Raw genomic sequence first — 25,921 nt, forward strand, 5'->3', positions numbered from 1 at the left:
CCTACATGGAGATGCTGAGGAAGGAACTTGCAGTCAGAAGCATGTGCTCTTCCCCTTTGCAATCAGACATCCTTAATGACTAGTTGCAAAACATCCGCAGACAGGAAGTATTATTATTATTATTATTATTATTATTATTATTATTATTATTATTATTATTATTATTAGATGGTGATGATGATGAAGAAGAAGATTAAACTGCCTTTCACTAGCAGGTGTCATGGTGGGTTAGGGGTACTCTCTTTTTCCTACTCAAATTGAAATACTGGCCCTCAAAATGTTTAGGGGTATGCGTACGCCTGCGTCCCCACCAGAAAAAAAGCACTGGTTACAACAACTTAAAATTAAAAGCTAAAACAGATCACAATCACAGATAATGGAGTAGGTCCTGAAAACACAGAGCGCAGGGATCAAATATCAGGATAAAAAGATGTGTTTTCAGCATTTGCCCAAACCTGTACAGTGGTACCTCGGGTTACATACGCTTCAGGTTACAGACTCCGCTAATCCAGAAATAGTACCTCAGGTTAAGAACTTTGCTTCAGGATGAGAACAGAAATCGTGCTCCGGCGGCACGGCGGCAGCGGGAGGCCCCATTAGCTAAAGTGGTGCTTCAGGTTAAGAACAGTTTCAGGTTAAGAACGGACCTCCAGAACGAATTAAGTTCTTAACCTGAGGGACCACTGTATAGAGAAGACAAACACACCTGTATGGGGTGGAATTCCGCAGCTTGTGGGCTGGCTGCCAAAGAGAATGCCCTGCCCTCCAACATTCCTCAGATGAAAACAGGGACATTTCTCACTCCTCACCAGCTGGCCCTCCTCCCCAATTCCCTATTTCCCACCAGAAGAAGGACGAGTACCAAAACCACCACATCAATGGGACACACAACACATGTCCCGAGAAAAACCCCTTAATCCTGATTCCATCTTATTTCATTCTTAGGTTGGTTTACAAAAAGGAAAACACGTTTTGGGACAGTTGACGTTTCCAAGGTGTCTACAAGGGCAGCCCCCCATGTAGAGCATGTTGCAGTAATCAAATCTGGAAGTTACGAGAAGATGGACTACTGTGGCACAGGCGTCTCTGCCCAAAATAACAGATCCAGATCTGCCTGTTCCTGGGACTAGCATCTGTTCTCATGCTAAGACAGGTCTTCCCCAGCCCTGCTTTGTGATCCTTTTAGCTTCCAGAGATATCAAGCTGGGAAGCTGCTGCCTCTCTGCTACTGAGCCACAGCCCCTCCCTTCTACATCTGGTCACCAGGGACAGCTAGAGCCTCCCTGTCTAGAGTCTGTTACCAAAGTGTTGCGCCTGGACTGCATATGCTAAAATTGGCATTTTCAGCTGTCAAAACACTTGTCAACCCACTGCTCAAAACTGCATCTGCCTAGTGTTAAAATTCATTTATTAGCATAATCCTGTCCAGCAGCAACGCTACTCAGGCTTCTTATTTACACAATCAGCATTTTCGAATAACAAAGATTGGAAATATTGTAGTACATATGAATTTGTTATGGTACATGACAGGGACCTTTAGATCCACGATCAAGGAAAGCAATCCAGCATCAAAATTCTTAATCCTTTTGGCCCACCCAGGGTAGGACCACTGTTCCTTTCCAGAGAACATTCCTTATAACTAAGTCATGAGGAGCAACAGCTCCACCTGCTGGTAGCTAAAAGAAATAACCGTGTAATGCATTTCAGTGCCCTTTAGCCACACCCAATTAATTACACCCAATTAACATTGAACATAGAGCTGTCTTTCAGGCATCTGGTTGTGTATCTCAATGTGTGAGGCAATTGGGCATGGTTTGGGGAAAACAGCCTCCCAGGCCCAATTTGAACCCCTAGCAGGCCAAGTCTGGTTCATGGAGTAGAGCAGGGTTTCCCAAACTTGGGTCTCCAGCTGTTTTTGGACTACAATTCCCATCATTTCCTGAGCCCTGGTCTTGCTAGCTAGGGAGGATGGGAGTTGTAGTCCAAAAACAGCTGGAGACCCAAGTTTGGGAAACAACCCTGGACTAGAGGTTCCCTACCCCTGAGACACACCATTTCGGTGGGCTTCCCAGAAATATAAATGCTGGGCCAGGTGGACGTTTAGTATAAGCTAGCAAGGTCCCACTTGTTAAGTTTAGGGAAGATTAGGGAAGTTTATAATATTTAATGCTGTATTGTTTTTAACACTCGATTGGGAGCCACCCAGAGTGACTGGGGAAACTCAGCCAGATGGGCGGGGTATAAATAATAAATAATAAATAATAATTATAATTATAATTATAATTATAATTATAATTATAATTATAATTATAATTATAATTATAATTATAATTATAATTATAATTATAATTATAATTATTATTATTATTATTATTACAGTTCTGCAAGGCAGAAGGCAGCAGGTATTTGTAAAATCAGCCGCTCCTCTTCTTCCCTCAGAGCCCATCAGCAGCTCAGGGCACTGATTGAATGCCAGGATGATTAAGTGAGAGCCCCCAAGGAATATGGCCTGCTGCTTTGTTTAGACTCACTGCCTATTTTCAGATCCATCCCACTTGCGTCTTCCCTCACACAAGCTTTTGGTTTTTCCTCCCCTCCTCCTGTTGCTGCCTCTGGCCTGTTGGCGCCTTGCACTGCAAGTCCGTGTTGTGTGTTGTGTTGTGTTGGAGAGGGGGTGGAAAGGCCAGAAAACATTCCCTACTTCTTTAGCCTGCCTTGGTAAAGATGTCAACCCAGGCAAATTCCATGCCAAGAATCATTAAGAAAGGAATTGAAAATAAAGCAAAAAGGTACCGCTCCAGCGGGAAGGTAAACGGTGTTTCCGTGCACTGCTCCGGTTCGCCATAAGTGGCTTAGTCATGCTGGCCACATGACCCGGAAGCTGTGCGCCGGCTCCCTCGGCCAATAAAGCGAGATGAGCGCTGCAACCCTAGAGTCGTCCACGACTGGACCTAATGGTCAGGAGTCCCTTTATCTTTTATGGGACATAGAGAACAAGCTGCACTACCAAAATGATTAAGGTTTTAAAATCCGCGACCAGGGGAAAGAGACAGTGGAAGAAGACTGGAAGAAATTTAAAATGTATCTTAAAAACTGTTGTAAAATTGAGGAGTGTTAAGATGTCAAGGGGTAAGAAACAGAGAATTACAGCTGTAACTAAAAAATTAAAGAAAACTTAATGAAAGGGAGCTAAAGGGATTAATGGATTAAAGGGTTGCTAAAAAAAAATAATTGTAAAATAAGGATGCAGCGAAAGGGAGGTATGGGGAAGTCGGAGGAAAGAAGGTATATGAAAATAAGATTGTGAAATTATATGTGTTTGTTTTTGATTTGGTTTGTTTGTATTATGTGTTGTGTTTGGCTTTTTGTTTATGTGTTTTAAAAAAAAAATCTGAATAAAAATATTTTTTTAAAAAAAAAAAATTAAAATGTAATTTTAGGTTATATTTTAGTGATCAAGATTTAATATATATTTTTAACTGCCGCTATATCTTAATTGTCTCTGTCATACCCAATTGCAATTCAGTGTATTCCTGTTGTGTTTTATGATTGTCCTGATATTGTAAGTGACCCAGAACTGGTCTGTGACAGTAATAATAAAATTCTATTCTGTTAACCCAGGTTGCAGCGGCCCTGAAAATGGCAAATTCCATGCCAGGGATCATTAAGAAAGGAATTGAAAATAAAGCAAATCTATGGTACGACTGCAATTTGAATACCATGTGCCGTTCCGGTCACTTCAGCTCAAAAAGGATATTGTAGAGTCAGAAAAGATCCGCCCAAATGATCAGATGGATGGAGCCACTCCCTTCTGAGGAAAGATGGCAGCGTTTGGGGATATCTTAGTTTAAAAAGCAAGTTAAGAGGCTGTGAACTGCCCTGAGATCGACGTCTGAAGGGCGGTATACAAATTTAATAAATAATAAATTAAAAAATAGGATAGAAATTTAAAAAATCATACATCAAAGTGTTTCTTCCCTCCTAACACTAGAACCTGCAGGCAACCAATGAAGCTTCATGTTGGGAGATTCAGGACAGAGAAAATGAAGTACAGTGGTACCTCGGATTAAGAACTTAATTCATTCTGGAGGTCCATTCTTAACCTGAAACTGTTCTTAACCTGAGATACCACTTTAGCTAATGGGGCCTCCTGCTACCACCGTGCGATTTCTCTTCTCATCCTGAAGCAAAGTTCTTAACCCAAGGTACTATTTCTGGGTTAGCGGAGTCTGTCACCTGAAGCGTCTGTAACCTGAGGTACCATGTACTTATTCAGGCAGCCCACAGTTAAACTATGGAACTCCCTGCCACAGGAGGCAGTCATGGTCCCCAACCTAAATGGCTTTAGAAGAGGATTACACAGATTCATAGAAGAAACGGCTGTCAATGGCTACTAGCCAGGATGGCTCTGCTCTGTCTCCGCAGTTGGAGGCAGCCATACAGAAGAATACCAGTTGCTGGAAACCGCAGGAGGGGAGATGGCTCTTGTGCTCGGGTCCTGCTTGCGAGGAAACACTGTAAGGCTGTGGGGAAGCAGCCTTAGCTAAGCCCTGCTGCAGATGCCAGGCAAAGGCATGGCTTTTAGAGGATTAAGATGGAGGAAACGGCACACTTAGAGAGTGATGGTTCCCACCTTGCCCTGTGTTTTTGGCACTGCAAGGAACTAATCCAGGGGGGCCAGGAAGAGCAGAGAGTAATATGCAGGATTTGGAAAAACAAAACAAAACTAGAGGAAGGGTCACGGGGAAATAAACCTCCATCCTTCTGTGCCAGCACCACGAAAGCTTTCGTGGGTCTGAATGTTTCAGCTGAAAGCGGGCACATCGCAGGGTGTTTTTCTTTTTGAGCACTGCTCTGCTGCCAAGATCCTCCCAGCGCTATTTTTAGCTGTTTTTCTTTCTATTTTTAAAATTCTGGTCATCGGATGACGTGGAAGTCAATGGACTTTTGTGCCCCAGATGGAAACACCGACACGAGGGGATTTCTCTCAATACGACACTTGCCATCTGCAAGGCTTTTGGCATTCACTCCAATCCCATCTTCGCTCCAGCAGATTGAATTCCATCATACACACACATTTTAAATTTTATTTCATAAAATGTATATGTTGCTGGACTTTAAAAACAACACAACTCATAGCAGGTTTTTTTTTTTTTTAATTATCAGTAAAAACAGCTAAAACAGCTATTTAAAACATTCAAATAATAATTGAAATCAGAGGTGACCTAAAAACAGATCAAGGTTTTTTAGATGCCCTCTTGCTCAGCTTCTGTGGCTTCTCTGGTTTGGCTTCTCTGGAAGTAGATTGCTGGTCTAAATGAACTTTTGGTCCATTTGAACAATGTTCTCGATAATTTCCAATAAATTTGGAGCTCTTTGTTCTCCCATTCCACCATGGGAACTCCTATGAGTAAGGAATTCTGAGCTGGTTGCTCCAAGTTCAGACCTCCTCCTTACACGAGCCATCATTATATTTCTATACAAATAATTTAGAAACCTTCACCATTTTGCAACCTAAGTCTTAGTGCCTGTGTTTTCTGACTGCTACATGGAAAAGCACATGAATTTTACCTTTGAAGAGTTTGTAAGTAAACCATTTTTAACTTACCTAACATGTGCTGTCTTTCCATGTCAAGAGAAGAGAAGAAGTATGGAAGCAACTGTGAAGGGGATATTTTAAAGGTTTAGCAGCCTATATTTCCACACTTTCCATATGCCATGGACATCCAGGGACACCCACCCATCTGCCTGTGATTCCAATGGAATCAGCTTAGCCTCCAGCGGAGACATTGGAGACAGCTTAGTCTCCAATGGTTCAGGCTGTGTTTGGTCTGCGCCAAAATAAATTAAGAGCCAGCAGTACAAAAACGTGCAGAGATGCAATATTTCTCTAAATGGACATAAAGCACTCGGCTCCATTTTTGCACGGTTTCATGGTAGGCAGGAGGGCTCTGCAGATCTTATCCAGCAACTCATCTGCCTTCTAACTGCCCGTGTGCTTTGAGCTTTCAGACTCCAACCAAAATCAAGAGGCAGCGATTCCCCACCACCAGGAGCCAAAAAATCAAGACACTCTTCCTGGTGAAAGGGGAAAGTTGGGATCCTGCGCACCCTGTCCGAGGAGTGCCAGCTCATCCACTAAGAATCCATTACACATAATTATGAGTGTCATCCACCCACTCTGGGTCTGGGTTAAAAGCACTCTGGCAGCAGCAAGGGTGTGTATCCTTCCCTGCTTCTGCAGCCATTCAACCTGCAGCTGCCCCACACCCTGACTCCCCTGGCGAACTCCTTTTGACTGCCATTGAAAAGCAGGAATGCCTGGTAATGGCAGCCTGGAATTAAGGTAACCAGAGGGAGGTTGCTTTTGTCCGCTGCTTCTCGACAAAAGGTCCCCCTGCCAGCCTCAAAGGCTGGTTTAAATTGCTCGCTTCCTACAAAAGAGGAGGTCACGAAAGGGAACAGAGGAGCCTGGAGAATGAAGCAGAAACTGGAAGAGGGAGGGAGGACCCCTCCACCATTTGTTGAGGGATTTGATTTAGGGCAGGGTGAGTATTTTCACATAGGCTTCTGCTCACCTGCTGTCTTCTGTGACTCACATCAGTAGCACTCAGGCCTTTAGCAGAAAAAGCGAGAGAGAGTGCCCCACCACCTTAAATACTATACTAGTGTTAGCAGCAGGCGGGGGGGGGGGGAGAAATGGGATTAAGTCAGCATTTAAAGGCAAGCCCACCAAATGCACGCAGACCCCCAAAATCTGCACTTTGGCAAATCTTGCAAAGCAGCTCTGCAGCCACCTTGTTGTTGTTTAGTCGTTTAGTCGTGTCCGACTCTTCGTGACCCCCTGGACCAGAGCACGCCAGGCCCTCCTGTCTTCCACTGCCTCCTGCACTTTGGTCAGGCTCATGTTGGAAGCTTCGAGAACACCGTCCAACCATCTCGTCCTCTGTCGTCCCCTTCTCCTTGTGCCCTCCATCTTTCCCAACATCAGGGTCTTTTCCAGGGAGTCTTCTCTTCTCATGAGGTGGCCAATGTATTGGAGCCTCAGCTTCAGGATCTGTCCTTCCAGTGAGCACCCAGGGCTGATTTCCTTAAGAATGGAGAGGTTGGATCTTCTTGCAGTCCATGGGACTCTCAAGAGTCTCCTCCAGCACCATAATTCAAAAGCATCCATTCTTCGGCGATCAGCCTTCTTTATGGTCCAGCTCTCACTTCCATACATCACTACTGGGAAAACCATAGCTTTTACTATATGCAGCCACCTAACGTGTTCTAAATAGGGGGTGAATTGCGCATGAAAAGGCATATACCAGTGAAGCTAACATACAGAGAGTCGGTTGAAGGAAAAAATAATAGGTATATAAAAAGGAAAATTCCTGAATTGGGCAAAATTGCACACAAAAACATGTTTAAACAAGAACCAAATGTAGCAGAAATGTGAAGAACTGAAGACTTGGAAATAAGAGAAGCTGAGAGAACTGAAATTGACAGATTTGTCCATCCCTAGTTAGAAGAGAGGCTGGTGGAATCCAGATGTCCTTTTCACTGTTCATTCATGGTGATACATGGCTCATGGTGTTACAAGGGTTGCTTACCATCTAGCCTAGGGATGTGAAGCTTCAGGCCCAAGGACTCAGGTTGGATCTACACTGATAAAAAAACCCCGCTATAAAAGCTCTCAATGCATGCAAAATCCCCTTGGTGATGGATCACTGCTCTGCAGTGCCATCTGGTGTCACATGTTTATAACACAGTTAAAACGATACAATTGATGAGTGTAGCTGGGTCCTCAGCTGGTTAGAGTGTGATGCTGATAACACCAAGGTTGCAGGTTCGAACCCCGTATGGGACAGCTGCATATTCCTGCATTGCAGGGGGTTGGACTAGATGTTCCTCAGGGTCCCTTCCAACTTTACGATTCTCTGATTGAATGTGGCCCTCCAGCCATCCCTATGTGGCTCTTGAGAATCTCCCCAGACAATGCGCCTTGCTAGCCCAGCTAGCAAGGTGTGTGCAGAGGCTGGCAAATCCTGGATGTTTTGTCTTATGCTCTTTAGTTGTTTAAAGAGCATTTTTAACGTAACTCTTCTGAGAGCATTTGTCAAAGTAGGCCCCACAAAAGATTTAAAATGAGTACATGAGCAAGCAAAGAGCATTTTGTGGAAACAGCGCTGTAACCGCCTTAGTCCATGCTGCCTGCATGAAACCTGCGTACATCATGTCCCAGACCTCTGCCACTGTGATGATGAACAGCAATTTCATGTACCAGGTAAAATGTGCATCCATTGGGAGATGACTGTTCAGAGACCCACCGCACTGCTTATTAAAGTGAATTTTTGAACAGCCTCTCTTCTTTTTATTAGATATGCCCTTGCAGAGAGAGAGAGAGAGAGAGAGCGCACACAGGAACATCGGAGGGATGATGGCTTAATCTGTGCAGTTTAAATCCCTAAAAGCAGGAGGAGAGCGATCAGCAGCAGGATGAACAGAGGGCAGCTAACAAGGCTATATTTGGGAAGTTTAAAAAAGAACAGAAAAAGGATGCTTTCATCCCACTAGCTCCTTCCCACAACTGTCTTACTATTGCTTCTCCCAGTTTGAGGTTGAATTTAAGAATGGATGAGCCCCAGAATTCTCTGCCATGAAGAGTCTTCTCTGCCCCTGGGGTAAGGAGAGAGAGAGAGGCTACATCTGAGCACGTGCAGAATACACTTTTTGGGAATTCTGGCGCTTAAGGGCAAACCATGTGTTAAACTGCAAGGGTGCCTAAGGAACACACACACACACACACACACACACACACCGTATTTTTTGTGTATAACACAACCTCTATTTTTTGGACCCCAAATAAAGAAATCCCCCATATGAACTATCTGTGTATAAGATGACCCCCCCCCCTCAAAATTTTAAACTTGAAAAAATAAGGAAAAAATATAGTCTTATACACGGAAAAAATATCGTATATCCTTAAAAAAATCAATACAGAAGCTGCAGAGGCACAAAAAAATAGTGTAAAGCCAGCACAAAGCCACACGATCAATAAAACTACACTGAAACTCAATGGTGTGTGTGTGTGTGTAAACATGCTCATTCTAGAAACCAAAATACATTACATCTTAAATATTAAAAGGCCCAGGAGAGCAAATACCCTGCTAAAATGCTGAATGGACTCTGTGTTCTAACAACATGACCTCCCTAATGAGTCACGCAAAGCCCCTTGCCCGCCTCGCCTCCTTGCCGCCTCGCCTCCTTTTCTCCTCCATGGTGGGATCGGATTTCTGCAACCTGCTGTTTATTTCAAGCTCAAAATGAGATCTGTGGACAGGTCAATCAACAACCCCTGGAACATTGGGGAGGGGGACTGCCAGCTTAAAATTGGGAAGAAATGCAGTAGACTATAAGTACAGTACAGTGGTACCTCAGGTTACATACGCTTCAGGTTACAGACTCCACTAACCCAGAAATAGTGCTTCAGGTTAAGAACTTTGCTTCAGGATGAGAACAGAAATCGTGCTCCGGCGGTGCGGTGGCAGCAGGAGGCCCCATTAGCTAAAGTGGTGCTTCAGGTTAAGAACAGTTTCAGGTTAAGAATGGACTTCCAGAACAAATTAAGTACTTAACCCGAGGTACCACTGTAGATGTGTTGTTGTTTAGTCGTTTAGTCGTGTCCGACTCTTCGTGACCCCATGGACCAGAGCACGCAAGGCACTTCTGTCTTCCACTGCCTCCCGCAGTTTGGTCAAACTCATGCTGGTAGCTTCAAGAACACTGTCCAACCATCTCGTCCTCTGTCGTCCCCTTCTCCTTGTGCCCTCCATCTTTCCCAACATCAGGGTCTTTTCCAGGGAGTCTTCTCTTCTCATGAGGTGGCCAAAGTATTGGAGCCTCAGCTTCACGATCTGTCCTTCCAGTGAGCACTCAGGGCTGATTTCCTTAAGAATGGATAGATTTGATCTTCTTGCAGTCCATGGGACTCTCAAGAGTCTCCTCCAGCACCATAATTCAAAAGCATCAATTCTTCGGCGATCAGCCTTCTTTATGGTCCAGCTCTCACTTCCATACATCACTACTGGGAAAACCATAGCTTTTACTATACGGACCTTTGTTGGCAAGGTTATGTCTCTACTTTTTAAGATGCTGTCTAGGTTTGTCATTGCTTTTCTCCCAAGAAGCAGACGTCTTTTAATTTTGTGGCTGCTGTCACCATCTGCAGTGATCATGGAGCCCAAGAAAGTAAAATCTCTCACTGCTTCCATTTCTGTAGATGTAGAAGGGTAGAAATAATGAAACGAGAAAGAAACAGTATAACAAAAGGAAAATAGACCCGCTTTGAGGAAGAAGGAAGTCTACAGGAAAAGAGTAAGAATAGAAAAATATAAAGTAGGGTAACATAAGTCCATGTGCAAGAGAATATGGATTTAAAGCTGGCTTGCCACATTTTAGATGTATTATCAGAGATGAAGGACACATTTCACCCTGGCAAAAAACACTCAAGGTGGGTGCAAAGCAGGGCCAGTGAGAGGCATGGCTTGGGTGCCAGGTTCATTAGGGATCATAAATTGATAATGGTGGCTAAATTGTTTTCAAGTGGCCAACACAAAATCCTGTGGCAAGGAGTTCCAAAGGTCACCATAGCCTCAGAGGAAACACTTATTGGGGTGAAACTCCATTCTCAAAAGAAAGGTGCCAGGGGGATCGACCTTGTCTGTATGACACTTTCTTATATAGCTCAGGTGCCTTAGCTGTGGTATATAGATGAAATTATCATCTGAAATTCAGAAAGCTAGGTCCCAAATATATACAGGGGTGTGTGTGTGTGTGTGTGTGTGTGTGTGTGTATACACATACACACACAGGACCTAGCTTTCTGAATATATATATAAAAATCCAGGTCACTGGCTGGAAGATTTGACTGCTGCTCATCTAGCAAATGCACACAACTCAGGGCCTTCTCTGTGGTGGAGCCCAGAATCTGGAACTCCTTCTCTCAGAAGGTCCAGCGAGTCATTTCCTTCCCTCTGGAGGCCGATGAGAGCAGGCCCTCAATATTGCTTAATTTGTGTGCCCACGGCTGCTGGTTTTATGTTGACTGTGTTCTGCTCATTTTCAACTACAGTACATCATTTTAATTGTTTAAAAATAAAATAAAATGGTTGTTCGTTGTTTTGGTGAGGTCTGTTTGGCCAAAACTAGCTTGTAAATTTCTACATGAATAAAACCATAGAACTGAACTGAATATTACGCAGAGGTTCAGTTCTAAGAAAAATGCATATACACGAACTGAAGGCTGCACAGAGATACCTTTCTGTTCATGCACTAATCCCATTCATGCACCAAGGCAACCTCCTCTCCCAAATATTAATTTAAAATAGCAGTTAAAATGGCACTGACTGGAAAGCTTAATAATGAAAATTATTAGGTTGTGCGTTCTTCTTCTTTGGCGACCACTCATAGCCGAGTAAGATTGTCTTCCATAAACATGGTATTAACAATGAGTCCATAACTGACTGAGGAGGCCAATTCTGGATCCATATGTCCTTCCACAGTGGGGACATTGGTTCCCGGTCAGGGGTTGATCACGGTGTGGATTTGCCAAGCATGCCTTCCTCTGAGCACGTTTCTCCCTTGCATTCTGAGTTTGAGTGTCTTCAAAGTCCATGACACCTTTTGTAAAGGCTGTTCTCCAATTGGAGCGCTTGCAGGCCAGTATTTCCCAGTTCTCAGTGTTTATACTACATTTTTTTCAGATTTGCCTTGAGACAGTCTTTAAACCTCTTTTGTTGACCACCAGCATTATGCTTTCCATTTTTAATTTCGGAATAGAATACAGTGGTACCTCAGGTTAAGTACTTAATTTGTTCCAGAGGTCAGTACTTAACCTGAAACTGTTCTTAACCTGAAGCACCACTTTAGCTAATGGGGCCTCCCACTGCCGCCACACCGCCGGAGCACAATTTCTGTTCTCATCCTGAAGCAAAGTTCTTAACCTGAAGCACTATTTCTGGGTTAGCGGAGTCTGTAACCTGAAGTGTATGTAACCTGAGGTACCACTGTAGTTGCTTTGGAAGACGATAATCAGGCATCCACACTACATGACCAGTCCAACGAAGTTGATGTTGAAGAATCATTGCTTCAACACTGGTGATCTTTGCTTCATCCACTGCACTGATATTAGTTTGCCTGTCTTCCCAAGTGATGTGTAAGATTTTTCGGAGACACCGCTGACAGAATCTTTCAAGAAGTTGGAGATGGCGTTTGTAAGTGGTCCATGTTTCACAAGCATACAGTAAGGTTAGTAGTACAATAGCTTTGTAAACAAGCATTTTGGTTTCCCTTTGAATGTCCCGGTACTCAAACACTATGCATAGCAACCCTGTGGCCCTCCATATGTTGTTGAACTACAGTTTCCATCAGCCTCAGCCAGTCTGGCCCATCGTCAGGAATAATGGGAGTTAAAGTCCAGCAGTCTGGCAGTCCCCTCATTAGCATGGCTGGTGGCGGACTCAGTCTCCTGAAAATGCAGCAATACTCCTCAAAAGCAGCATGCATGTCTCTTGGGAAAAGATAATGGAACCTGTTAAGCTACACCTGTGGCTCTTTTTTTAAAAGTCAGATTTTCTGTGGTTTGGAAAAAGTCAGAAGAATACTTATGTTGTTGTTGTTGTTTAGTCGTTTAGTCGTGTCCGATTCTTCGTGACCCCATGGACCAGAGCACGCCAGGCACTTCTGTCTTCCACTGCCTCCCGCAGTTTGGTCAAACTCATGCTGGTAGCTTCGAGAACACTATCCAACCATCTCATCCTCTGTCGTCCCCTTCTCCTTGTGCTCTCCATCTTTCCCAACATCAGGGTCTTTTCTAGGGAGTCTTCTCTTCTCATGAGGTGGCCAAAGTATTGGAGTCTCAGCTTCAGGATCTGTCCCTCCAGTGAGCACTCGGGGCTGATTTCCTTAAGAATGGAGAGGTTGGATCTTCTTGCAGTCCATGGGACTCTCAAGAGTCTCCTCCAGCACCATAATTCAAAAGCATCAATTCTTCGGCGACCAGCCTTCTTTATGGTCCAGCTCTCACTTCCATACATCACTACTGGGAAAACCATAGTTTTAACTATACTTATAGGAAGCTGTTTTATGCCAACTCAGACCATCAGGCCATTTAGCTCAGTGTTGTCTACTCTGACTGGCACCGACTCTGGGGTTTCAGGCAGCAGGGTCTCTCTCAGCCCTGTCTGGAGATGCCTTAGATTAAATCTGCGACCTTCTGCATGCCAAGCACACGCTCTGTCTCCTGAGCTATGGCCCTTCCCTCAGAAGGACAACTACAGTTCTCGGAGTTCCCTGGAAATAAGGATTTATTGTTAAGCCATTCTGCAAACTGTAGTTCTCCTTGCAATTCTCAGCATGCTGCCCTAACAAACTACAGCTCCCAGAATTCCTTGGGGGAGTTTAAAGGAGCATCACAGTGCTTTAAAGCTGTGGTGCGGATGTGGTTTTGGATTTGGAACAGATGCGCAGATTTGCAAAGTGAATTTAGCTCCTCAGCGACCAAACCCTCTATCTTCAAGTACCAGCCAGCTGTCCTCAGCACTGACTGGCTAGTGCAATTGCAAAGCCCATCCACCCCAGTTTTCCATGCAGGCTAGCGCTGATTGGTTAAACCTTGTAGCAATCACACACAGGCCCCGCCTCAATTGGCAGTCTCAAGATCAGGGCGGAGTTAGGCTGGCTGATCAAGCGCCGCTCCGGCAAAGAAAAGGCATACAAGCTGCTTGTGGAAAAACCGATTGCTTCGTTGCTATTCACTGTGTAGCTGGAAAGAAAGTGTGGGAATTTGGGGAGGGTGTATGTATGTGTTGTGTTTCTGTTGTGTTCTGAAGGGCACAAAAATAAACTGAAAAGGAGCCAGGAATTTTTGCCTGCAAGGAGCTGAATTGTGACTCTATTCTTTTTGCATCTCTATGGGAATCACCTGTCAATCATCGCTGTGACGCTCCGGCTCAGCAACTCCAGGAATGGAAGGATGCAGGAGCCTGAGCAAGATTTCACCCCACCCCCTGCAAAGTAAATATTCCAAACATAATCGTGCATAGCTGAAAAGTGGGAGCAGGCAAGTTTCTCACTGAATCAAATGAGCAGAATAGCCCCCTGCACATTTTTGCGTCGCATCTACTAAATGCGAGAAACTTACTGTTAAAAACAAATAAAAATCTGGAGATGATTCAAGGGGGAGCAACTTGACCCCCGCTCCGCCTCCCCTGCGGAGATCATTGGAGAGGGAGCTGGCTTGTTTTTTACTAAATGATGGGCCTAACCCTACCTCACAGGGTTGTTGTGAGGATAAAATGGAGAGAGGGAGAACCATGCATAACACATTGAGTTCCTTGGTGAATAAAGTGCAATAAACAAGTGCAGCAGCTGCACATCTTTCCAGTTGTCTGCAATTCCACATATCTCTCTCTCCATCCCTGCCTCTCATTCATTCATTCCCTTCCTTTTAATTTTGTTTCTCTCTCTCACGCGCGTTTCGTCATCTAACGTGGCATGCTGGAAAGCCGTTTTCTAAAAGCTACTCTTCCCCAGGTGCCTTTCCTCTAAAACCTTTCACTTAGGGTGACCTAAATCGCTTTTATTGGTAAAGGGTCCGTTCCGGTTAATTCTGTTCCGGGTTTTTACAACGTCCTGCAAAGCGGGCGGGGGCGGGGAGCAGCTTTCCCCCCTGATTTCTGTTCCAAAGTTTGCAAGAGGGAAGCTCACCCTTCGCGGATTAATAAAAGGAGAGAGCGGACGAGGAATCTGCTTCTCTCCGGGAGAGATGGCCGCTCATTTGTTTGCGGCCAAAGATCACGCTGCTGTCTACCAGAAATACAGGTTCCCACCCCCGGAGAACCTCCAAGGTGTGATCCTCTCCTACCTGGAAAAAAAGGTAAAAAAAGGGGGGGGGGCGTCGGGAGAGAGCAGGCATGCAGTCCATCAATCAATCAATCAATCACTCAATCAAGCAGCACCTCCTGCCCGAGAGGCTGCAGAGCTGCTGCCGGTCAGTGTTGGCAGGAGAGCTCGATGGGCCACGAGGAAGGATGGTTGGCTAAGTGGGAGGGTACTTGCTTAGCATGTAGAACAGGCTTCCTCAACCTCGGCCCTCCAGATGTTTTGAGACTACAATTCCCAGCATCCCTGGCCACTGGTCCTGCTAGCTAGGGATCATGGGAGTTGTAGGCCAAAAACATCTGGAGGGCTGAGGTTGAGGAAGCCTGGTGTAGAAGGTCCCAGCTTCAGTCGCCAGGTAGGGCTGGGAAAGACTGCTGGTATTGGGTACCTTTTGTGAAACTGAAAACACTAAGGATCCTCCTCTCAAAACACATCCTTGAAAATCGAAGAGTCCATGCCTTGCAGCTGTTAACAGATAAAAGCTGTATATGAGTTGTCTTCAGGAGGGAAGGAACTAATAATAATAATAAGTTTATATTCTGCCCATATGACTAGATTACCCCAGCCACTCTGGGTGGCTTCCAATAAATTTAAATACAGTAAGACATGAAATATCAAAACACCCTTTCAAAGAGTGTCTCTTGCTCTCTTGGTTCATATTATTAAAACCATTTTTGAAAAGTTTTTTTTTAAAAAAATGAGCTGTGATTCCTGCATTGCAGTGGGTTGGACTAGATGACCGTTTGCGGTCCCTTCCAATCTTACAATTCTATGTATGAAAAAAGCCTCTCCTCGATCCTGAGCAAGGGCAGAAGTTTCTAATTCCAGAACAAAATATTATTTTTCTTATCTTAGGCGGAGCTTCCAAGCTCTTAGCATTAAGTAAACAGTAAAAAGCCAAGCTCCAAATAATTTCCTCCCTTTGTAAGGTTGCATGCTTTCTTGAAAGTAAGAAGACACTGTGGTGGGTAAAAGACTGATAGATTCCCATTGCAAAGTTTAAAAGGGGTGAGGCATATTAGTCACTGGAAAAGAAAAATAGTGAATAAAAGCATTTGGCAAGATGAAAGAGGCCAAAGTGTTCCACCTGTTTTTTCAGGCAAAGATTAAGCTTGCTGGTATTGTGAAAATACTTCTGGAGATTTGCTAACTAAGATGCTACTCTTCTTGTTTGACTGCAAGAGGAAAAGCTGGGTTTGAATCTTATCCCACATTGCCTCCTACTGCGTAATCTTCACTGGCTCCTGTCATTTTCTTTCACCGAAGAGGTTTACAACCCCATCCTTTACCTATTCTGAGCTGCTAGGGGCAGGGGACTTTCCCCAGGACAATTGGAATGCCCTTGAATGTTCTGTGACATCACAGTAGCCCGGCCAATGGCAGAGAAGGGTGTGTGTACCAGGTGATGGCTGGTTTACGGCCTATTTGTTAGGGAGTGAGAACTGGTATCTGGAATAGAGAAAGATGTGGCCTTGTAAGTGAACTGATGCTATGCTTCTCAATATGTGCTGCTGTTTTCCCTCAGAAGATGACCTCCTTTCATCTGGCCGTGGATGTGGGATGTGGCACAGGCCAGAGCAGTCACCTGCTGGCGAAGCGTTTTGAGAAGGTGGTCGGGACAGACGTAAGCGAAGCTCAGATCGAGGAGGCCAAGCGAACTGCCCACCCGCCAAATGTCTCCTACCTGTAAGTAAGGGTAGACTTGGCACACATGTGTATTTAACAAGATGTTTAGACCAAGCAGTTTGCAAGAAATATTTAAAATTGCTGAAAAAAATAGTGAAAAGCAATTTCTGGGTCTGTGCAGCATGCAATGTTTTTAATTGCTTTTCACTGTTTTTATCAGCAATTTTAAATATTTATTGGAAGGTCACACCTTACTGTGTGAGTCCTCCTCTTTAAAGCACCCAGAAGTGGACTCTGGACTCTAGATATGAGAATCAAGTGGCTCTATTGTTGTCTGTGGCTCAGAATATATGCTTCTGTTACCTCATGTCGTTTTAAGCTTTTGTTAAGGGAAGCAGCAGTGCTAGAATACTCTGAAATGCCTATGTATATTCCAGCCTCTTTTTCTTAACAGTGACATGGACCGTGCATAACGTATAATTATTATTTTTATTTATTTACTTATTTATTTAGACCCTGCCCATCTGGCTGGGTTTCCTCAGCCACTCTGGGCGGCTCCCAACAGAATATTAAAAATAGAATCAAACATTAAAAACTTCCCTAACCGTAAGAATATTCTTCACAACTATGACCAGGGCGGAGGGGTGGGGTAAGTGAAGACAAGCAACAACAATAAACTATAATGTTGTTCACTGCTCCTGCTCAGGCTGCACAGGGAAAGCATTTCAGCTCCTGAAATTCATTCTGATTGTGCAGATAGAATATGACGGATAGAATTCCATAGGGCAGGATATTAGTGTGTGAAAACAATCAAGGTCCAAGGATCCCCAGGCATGCACCGCCAGAGGGGGGAGATGTCAGATATCATCCTGGTGCCCAGGCATCGAAACTTGGTCGCAAATGGCCAGTAGCCAGGTGCAATATATGCCTGGCTAATTTCGAACCCTGGTGGCGAGCACAAATTTGGCCTGGTTGCCAAGACCAGCCAACATTTGTGGCTTCTTATGTCTAGCAGAGCAGCCGCCATAGAGAGCGGAGCTTTTGCTGTGGATTCATGATGAGGTGGTTTAGGAGGCAGACGCCGCAAACCCCCACAGCCATTTTGATGACCTGAGCGAGCGAGAATTAGCAGTTAACAGCCATTTTGGCCTTTCCCTGCCCAGCGTGTGCCCTGCGGAAAAGCTCCCCTTTGAGGACCGCTCTGTGGATCTCCTCACGGCCTTCACTGCTGCCCACTGGTTTGACATTCCCCGCTTCATGAAGGAAGTGGACCGCCTTCTCAAGCCGTCCGGCTGTGTGGCCTTGAGTACCAATACCCTCGACATGCGGTTGCACTACAAGGACTGTTCGGAAAAGCTCACAGAAATCTTCCGGGAGGTGAGACCAATGGCACAGTCTTCCTAAAGGAATCATCGTTGTGGGAGGGATGGAAGGCTGAGCAGGGCTTGAGAAAAAGTCTGTTGAGGTCTGCGCTCCGGACATGATCATGCCTCATAGAACTCTAGCCCAATGGTTGCCATTAATTTGACTCTGAATTGATTTTACGATGAATTGATTTTAGAATGTATTTCAATTAATTGACTGTGATTTTATGTAAACTGTGTTACTTTTACTGTTGTTAGCCACTCTGAGCCTGGCTTCGGCTGGGGAGGGTGGGATATAAATAAATTATTTTTTATTTATTTATTTATTTATTTATTTATTTATTTATTTATTTATTATTCTATTTCCAGCCAATGTTTATGTAGCTGGAACAGCATCACCCACATACAAGAGGGAGGTTATCAGCAAGCTTGTAGAAAACCTCAAGTTTTGCAGAAGTATTTTAAAAATTGTGGGGGGGGGGGACTAAGTGAGGAGGGAGGGAACTTATAAAGAGCTGGGTGGGGAACTGGGTGGGAGGGGCATTGAAATGGAGTACAGTGGTACCTCGGGTTAAGAACTTAATTCGTTCTGGAGGTCCATTCTTAACCTGAAACTGTTCTTAACCTGAAGCACCACTTTAGCTAATGGGGCCTCCTGCTGCCGCTGCGCCGTCGCTGCACGATTTCTGTTCTTATCCTGAAGCAAAGTTCTTAACCGGAGGTAATATTTCTGGGTTAGTGGATAGTATGTAACCTGAAGTGTATGTAACCTGAAGTGTATGTAACCCAAGGTACCACTGCATAATGCAGAGAGCATGGCTGGCTGGCTGAATCACTAGGACTGTTCCACACTTTAGTGAGCAAAGGTGTTTGGGGACTTTGGTGGAGGAACACCCAAGTGGTAGAGGTCTTAAAAGTGTGGGGAAAGAGATGGAGAGAGGGGAGAGGAGAGAGTCCCCCCCCCCCCCGCTTCTTGGAATACTAAAATTTGGAATTATGCATTAAAATGGATAGAAAGTTGATTCGGGGCAGACAAAAGTAGGGGCCGAATGTGTAATGAAACAGAACGACTTCATGGAGGAGGATATGTCAATTAAGATTAGGGCTGTTGGTCTTAGAAGGTAAACTTATGCCACCAAATACCAGCATCAATGGGGCAGGAACTATTCCCTTCAAGCCCTCCTTGTGGACTTCCCAGAAGCATCTCATTGGACATTGTGGGGTAGCTTGATGGACCATTGCTCAGCTTTAGGGGGGCTCTTTGTGTTATTAAAGAGCCCAGCTGGAGAAGACTGTAACAATGATAGGAATGGAATCTCCATATTGTGCCATACTAATAAAATAAAAATGACAATTTCAATATGAAAAAAATACAATCAAAGCTATGCCTCTTAAAAAAAAAGCAGCAGAAGTTTAGGGTGAAAGTTATCTACACCTGGGGAGATGCCACATTAAAGGAGAGAGAAGAAAGAGTTGTTGCTCACTAGCCGATACCTAGTGTGCAATTGTCCCAGGACCTTTCAGTTTTCCTTTTTGGCTTCACAGGTTCAAGGCCAGATTTTCCCATATTCAAATGAAAAGATCAAATTTGTTACGGACGACTACAAAGCAATCTTTGATTCCCTGCCGCTTCAGGACAAGGAGAGGTGAGTGGACTGTACCAGATTGTCTGAAATAATCCAGCTATTTGCTGTTGTGAAACAGCAATCCTGTGCATGTTTACGCAGGAGTAAGTCCAGTTGCAATTCAGCGGGGATTCCTCCCAGGTAAATGGATCTATAGGACTGCTGCTTGCGACCTCAGCCGACCTGAGTCCAGCTGCTGAGAACTTTACTGCAGAAGGGGGCACCTGAAATGATCAAGAGATGGATGGAAGAAAGGCTGGAGCATGTTTGCAGATTTTTAGCGGAGAGAAAAACTGACAGCTTGATTTCTTTAATTCAAGGGTGGGACAAGTGTCATTTTCCCCATGGGCTGAGTTCTTTGAGGGGGAAGCGGTTGTGGGGCTTAGTGCCAAATCTGGGTGACCCAAAGCACACCCACACCCCTACTCCTCCCCCTTTGCACCTACATTACACCCCTTCTCATATGCAAACATACATCTATACACACACGTACATCACCTCCAACACAGACCATGTGTTGTAGGCTGCTATGATGGGAGAGGCCTGGTGGACCAGAGGTTTCTCGATGCTGATATATTTATTTATCCTATCTAGATGTTGGCCAATAATGCAAGTTCTCTGGGTGGCTTCCCATTTCTTATCTTACTATTATTTTAAACATATGTGTGTAGATAGATAGATGATAGATCCAGTGCTTTTTTCTGGGGGAACACAGGGTTATGCATACCCCTAAACTTTTTTGTAAATCTTTGTACTTTTGTCCATTTGCTGTATTTATTTTTCCTGATTCGAACTATAAAATGGTGGTTTTCTTGAGTCAAAATGAGAGTACCCCTAAATTTTTTTTTTTAGAAAAAAGCACTATCTCTATCTTGATATAGATACAGATATAGACTACTTAGAAACATAGAATCATAGAATCACAGAGTTGGAAGAGACCACAAGGGCCATCGAGTCCAACCCCCTGCCAAGCAGGAAACACCATCAGAGCACTCCTGACATATGGTTGTCAAGCCTCTGCTTAAAGACCTCCAAAGAAGGAGACTCCACCACACTCCTTGGCAGCAAATTCCACTGTCAAACAGCTCTTACTGTCAGGAAGTTCTTCCTAATGTTTAGGTGGAATCTTTTTTCTTGTAGTTTGGAACCATTGCTCCGTGTCCGCTTCTCTGGAGCAGCAGAAAACAACCTTTCTCCCTCCTCTATGTGACATCCTTTTATATATTTGAACATGGCTATCATATCACCCCTTAACCTCCTCTTCTCCAGGCTAAACATGCCCAGCTCCCTTAGCCGTTCCTCATAAGGCATCATTTCCAGGCCTTTGACCATTTTGGTTGCCCTCCTCTGGACACGTTCCAGTTTGTCAGTGTCCTTCTTGAACTGTGGTGCCCAGAACTGGACACAGTACTCCAGGTGAGGTCTGACCAGAGCAGAATACAGTGGCACTATTACTTCCCTTGATCTAGATGCTATACTCCTATTGATGCAGCCCAGAATTGCATTGGCTTTTTTAGCGGCCGCGTCACACTGTTGGCTCATGTCAAGTTTATGGTCAACCAAGACTCCTAGATCCTTTTCACATGTACTGCTCTCAAGCCAGGTGTCACCCATCTTGTATTTGTGCCTCTCATTTTTTTTGCCCAAGTGCAATACTTTACATTTCTCCCTGTTAAAATTCATCTTGTTTGTTTATTATTCAGTCGAAAACCCCTAAGTGGCTTAATCTGAAAAAATTGAATTCAATATATACAAAATGTGATTATTATTAAAATAATAATAATGATAAAGCAGAAATGTGGTGTGTATCATAGCTGGAATGTTTTTTAGCTTAGAAATGTAGAGAAAATATAAAAATGCCATAGATTACTATTGTTATGATGCTTAACGACATGAATAATTTATATACCGTTTTTGTGCCAAAGTGTATTCTAAATAGTTTAAAACTACTTCTACACCTGAACTACAGAAGGGGAAATAGAAATTAAAACTCTAAGAACTGTTGGATTCAGCAGGGGTAGGATCATTCTGTTGTTCTGGATGCTGGACGCGGTCAACAGAATTTCCTACACAGCCACTCTCTTCTCTAATGTGTCTGTTTCTTTCAGGATCACAGAAATTCTTGATAAACTGCCAATGAGTGTCGCTGACCTGATGGGATACATCCAGTCATTCTCTCCATACCAGATTTTTCTAAAAGCCCAGCCTGAGGCAGCAAAATCTCTCATCCAAAACACCGAACAAAGGTAAAGAAAGAAAGGTGTATTCAACCAAGTAATGCCTAACTGTTTTCTATTTGTATATATTTATTCATATTGAAACTTACAGGTTGTTCTTGGCCAAGGACCTGTCTTTTTTAAAAAAAGCTTTCCAAATTTCAGATATTAATTCCATCTCTATATCATAGCTAAGGCATCTGAGCGGCATAAGAAAGAGGCTGTGTCATCCAGATGAGGTTGACCCCCCCCCAAGGGCACCTTTATTTTGAAAACTTTGTCCATGCGTGCCCTTGCAAATAATATCTAAATGTTTTTTTCCTGTGGTGTCTTGGGAACTTTTGGAACTCATTGCCACATGATTTTGTGGCAGCCACTTTAAAGCAGTTTGGCTGCTTTTACCCTTTTATCAGTAACTAATCACAAAGTTACTACCTCCGTGATACTACAGCATCCCTAAAGGTAAAGGTAAAGGGACCCCTGACCATTAGGTTGTGACCGACTCTGGGGTTGCGGCGCTCATCACGCTTTACTGGCTGAGGGAGCCAGCGTACAGCTTCCGGGTCATGTTGCCAGCATGACTAAGCCGCTTCTGGCGAACCAGAGCAGCACACGGAAACGCTGTTTACCTTCCCACCGGAGCAGTACCTATTTATCTACTTGCACTTTGACGTGCTTTCGAACTGCTAGGTTGACAGAAGCTGGGACCGAGCAACAGGAGCTCACCCCGTCACGGGGATTCAAACCACCAACCCTCTGATTGGCAAGCCCTAGGCTCTTTGGTTTAACCCACAGCGCCACCCGCATCCCATGCAGCACCCCTAATGATAGACAAAAATGCAGCTTATATATTCAGAGCAGGAATATATTTGATAACACAGGCACCTGAGTGGCTATGCTTGGAGACAACTGTGCATCAGTAGAAATGTTTTTATTGTTGTTAGAAGTTGTATTTTAGCTCCTTTTTCTCTTATCGTACATGATGGCCTCAGGTGCTGAAGCGGGTTACAAACTGGTAAAATAAGTTTGTTTGAGTGTATGTGATAAGCAAACAACGCTAGTGGGTTTTAAAGAAGCTTTGTGAAAAAATAAGGAATATTGCAAGAATGCAAATATGTTTGTAAAGGTATTTTAAAAGGCGATACTAAATTTGGGGAATGCGTAGATAAAAATTTAAATACGGATGATTGTCAGAGAAGCTGAGGGAAGTCCAAAAGATGAAAATATGTTATTTGGGAAATTGTTTGATTGGTGATATTTGTGCAAAACTTAATAAAAAATTAATTTTTAAAAAATAAATAAGTTTGTTTGTGTTTTGGGATTGTGCTTCCAGCTGACCCCTGACTGCTTCCTCTTTAAACTTCCCTTTCCAGGATCCTGGAGACGATGGGAGTTTCATCTCGAGAGACCAAGCTGGAGCTCTGCACTCGGCACGTTTGTGTCCTGGGCTATAAGTGACTTGGATCTAGTTAACGAATGATCCTCCTGAGGAAACAATGCCAGGGCACTCTTGAAAATTTTCCAATAAAAACAAATGTCTCATTTAATCGCAAGAGGAGTGGGGGAAAGGGTGTCAAATGCACTCAGTGGACCAGAATCAGCAGCAGCAATGTTAAATTTATTACTTTTAAGGGAAGAGAAAATTGGATGTATAACAATGGGATTGGCCAAGTCACAGGTTTAAATCTGTGGTGTTCACTGGGTGACCTTGAGCTAAGAATTTGCTCTAGATGTTTTTGGCCTCCAACTCCCATCAACCCTGCAGTGCTGGCTGGGGCTAATGGGAGTGGGAGCCCAACAGCAGCTTGAGCAGAGGACCCACAAACCCCTTACTATGGGAACTAATGACCCTTTAGCCCAGAATCCCATTTCCCACAAGAACAAAGCAGATACTTCTGGTCAGCCCAGAGGCATGATTTGAAGGCAAGAGATGTGGATTTCAAATTAGGAATGCAGGCAAGGCGACAAAGCGGAGGGAGAAGAATGAGTTTGAAATGGCAAATAGATATAAGCAAAATGAGGGGAGAAAAAGGAAGAGAGAATGTTTTTTTTCAGGAAAAGGGAGAGGAGGGAATGAAGACCCAAAGGCACAGATGGTAAATTGAGCTGTAATCTTTTCCTTCTAGATACCCACCCCATAGCTGTCAACTTTCCCTTTTTTTAAGGGAAATTCCCTTATTCCGAATAGGATTCCTTGCAAGAAAAGGGAAAAGTTGACAGCTATGACCCAGCCACGTTTCTTTTACTCTCCAGAAAGTACACACTCACTAAAATGCTATGATTTGGGCCATTCTGGCTCACCTGTCAAACATAAATGTACCCCAGATGATAATGAGAAGAAGAAGAAGAGGAAGAAGCAGCAGCAGCAGCAGCTACTCTGGGTGGCTTCAAGCAAAATATAAAAAAATAATAAAATGTCAGACATTTTAAATAATGGATGGATGCTTCATGATTGCCAAGTTCTTTAAAATGCACTCCCAAACTTTTAACCTGTGCAAATGGGGACTGGGAAATTGGGGTGGGGGTTCACCCTAGTCCCAGGAGCCTAGACTGCCCCGTTAAAGGAGGTTTTTGCCTCAGACTGAGTGGCTAAAGCTTCAGGGCAGCCTAGGATTTTGGTGTAACAACAAAAAAAGAGGGGCAGGAAGGGAGAGATAATAAAACCTTACGAGGAACGGTTGAGGGAGTTGAGTATGTTTAGCATGGAGAAAAGAAGACTCAGAGGTGACACAGTAGTTATATTCAAATATAGGACGGGCTGTCACAGGGACAAAGGAGCAAGCTTGTTTTCTAGTGCTCTAGAGGATAGGTCCTGAACCAATGGATTCAATTTACAAGGAAGGAGATTCTGACTAAACATTAGGAACAACTTTCTGATGGTACAAGCTGTTTGACAGTGGAATGGGCTACCTTGGAAAGTGGTGGACTCCTCTTCATTGGAGGTTTTTTAATGGAGGTCAGGAATTCTTCGGCTGCGATTCCTGCATGGCAGAAGGCTTTGACTAGATGTCTCTAGTCTGTTTTTGGGGTCTCTTCCAACTCCACAGTTCTGATTCTGTGAAACCTATAAGAAATACTTCTGATCAGTAAGCAGCAACAAACCATTAACTAGCACGCAACTTCTCCCAACAGGCTGTGAATATTTGCGCACATTCAGACACATTTGGATTACCAGCAAAATCATTTCCCTCACAGGTGAACCCCAGTAAACAAGCAAAGGATTTCAGAATCACCTCAGGGATATTTTCCTTTGTTGAAACATTGATTTCCCAGAGCAAGCTACTGCAGAAAAAAAGGCTTTGACAGTTCAGCAAAAGCAGCTGTCATGAGGGTGGGGAATTCTGTGAAATCTGGAAACTTGTGGCATTGCCAGTTAAAAAACCCTTCCCAGTGTTATCGGGAAGTCCTCTTCTGTGAGGAACTGTATAAGGGCCATGCATTCTCACTATGGTGGAGAGTCCATCATAGCTCCTCCTCCAGTTTCAGTCATATCTGTATATCATACATAAGATATAAACCCCAAATCAGTGGATGGAACTGAGCTCCACAGCTTCCTGGGGGTGGGATGGAACCAACTGCCCTCCAATGAATTTCTACTCTGCCAAACAAAAATTTTCCACATTTCAAGGGCAGTTCTCCCAACTTCCTTAAGCCAAGATTGGAAGAACACGAGGGCAAGGAGAAAACCACAAACGCGGTCACGCCCGCTCAGATTTGCCAAGATTTTCAAAGTTGTGAGGCTGCATATCATTTTTCGCATCACTTTTCAAAGGTTTGAACTCCCAGGAAAATCGACTTTTCATACACAGAGACACGCACACTCAGATTGGAAAGAGCTGCTTTTCGTTTCCCCTCTTTCGCAAGAGGTGATGCCCAATCGCAGCTACAGCTGAAATTTTGAATTTGTCCATTGCTTTCTAGAGGCAACCTGTCTTTGAGCCTCAGAATGAAGTGGAGGGAGGAACGATCTGACGTTTTGGATTTTTGTGTTACTCTAATATTTTTGTCTCTATGGGCGAAAAGACACGGCGTCGCGTTGTCATGAAAAAAAAAAAAAAGCTTTTCTATAAACCCTGAAAGCAACAGCCAATGACTGAGCTTCCAGGGAGCCCACGTGATCCCCTCCGTTGCTCCACCCGCGTCATCTTGGGCTCTGGCAAGCCTC

General features: G+C 44.0%; 1 protein-coding gene and 1 long non-coding RNA gene across 2 annotated transcripts; one reads left to right on the plus strand and one right to left on the minus strand.

The window, feature by feature from the left end:
- The first annotated feature begins 14,699 nt into the window (after positions 1 to 14,699).
- Positions 14,700 to 23,303, plus strand: LOC309331410 (putative methyltransferase). The gene is made up of 6 exons (XM_081843632.1): positions 14,700 to 14,920; positions 16,451 to 16,611; positions 17,715 to 17,928; positions 19,461 to 19,561; positions 21,649 to 21,786; positions 23,130 to 23,303. The coding sequence occupies exons 1-6, from the start codon at positions 14,810 to 14,812 to the stop codon at positions 23,212 to 23,214; spliced, it is 810 nt and encodes a 269-aa protein (XP_081699758.1). The 5' UTR covers positions 14,700 to 14,809; the 3' UTR covers positions 23,215 to 23,303.
- A 1,171-nt stretch (positions 23,304 to 24,474) lies between these two features.
- On the minus strand, positions 24,475 to 25,863 carry LOC309331449. Its single transcript, XR_014151849.1, has 2 exons — positions 25,576 to 25,863; positions 24,475 to 24,820 (listed from the first exon to the last, which is right to left on the minus strand). It is a non-coding gene; the product is annotated as an uncharacterized lncRNA (long non-coding RNA).
- Positions 25,864 to 25,921: the final 58 nt, after the last annotated feature.

The sequence above is a fragment of the Podarcis erhardii genome (assembly GCF_964252035.2).
Source record: "Podarcis erhardii genome assembly, chromosome: 16".
NCBI lineage: Eukaryota > Metazoa > Chordata > Lepidosauria > Squamata > Lacertidae > Podarcis > Podarcis erhardii.

What these genes read in the sequence shown, in the direction of transcription:
- LOC309331410 (XM_081843632.1), top strand. Translation starts at nt 14,810, where the DNA reads ATGGCCGCTCATTTGTTTGCGGCCAAAGATCACGCTGCTGTCTACCAG. An exon ending in CCGCCAAATGTCTCCTACCT is followed by an intron (nt 16,612 to 17,714) that starts GTAAGTAAGGGT and finishes TTCCCTGCCCAG; the next exon opens with CGTGTGCCCTGCGGAAAAGC. An exon ending in ATCCAAAACACCGAACAAAG is followed by an intron (nt 21,787 to 23,129) that starts GTAAAGAAAGAA and finishes TTCCCTTTCCAG; the next exon opens with GATCCTGGAGACGATGGGAG.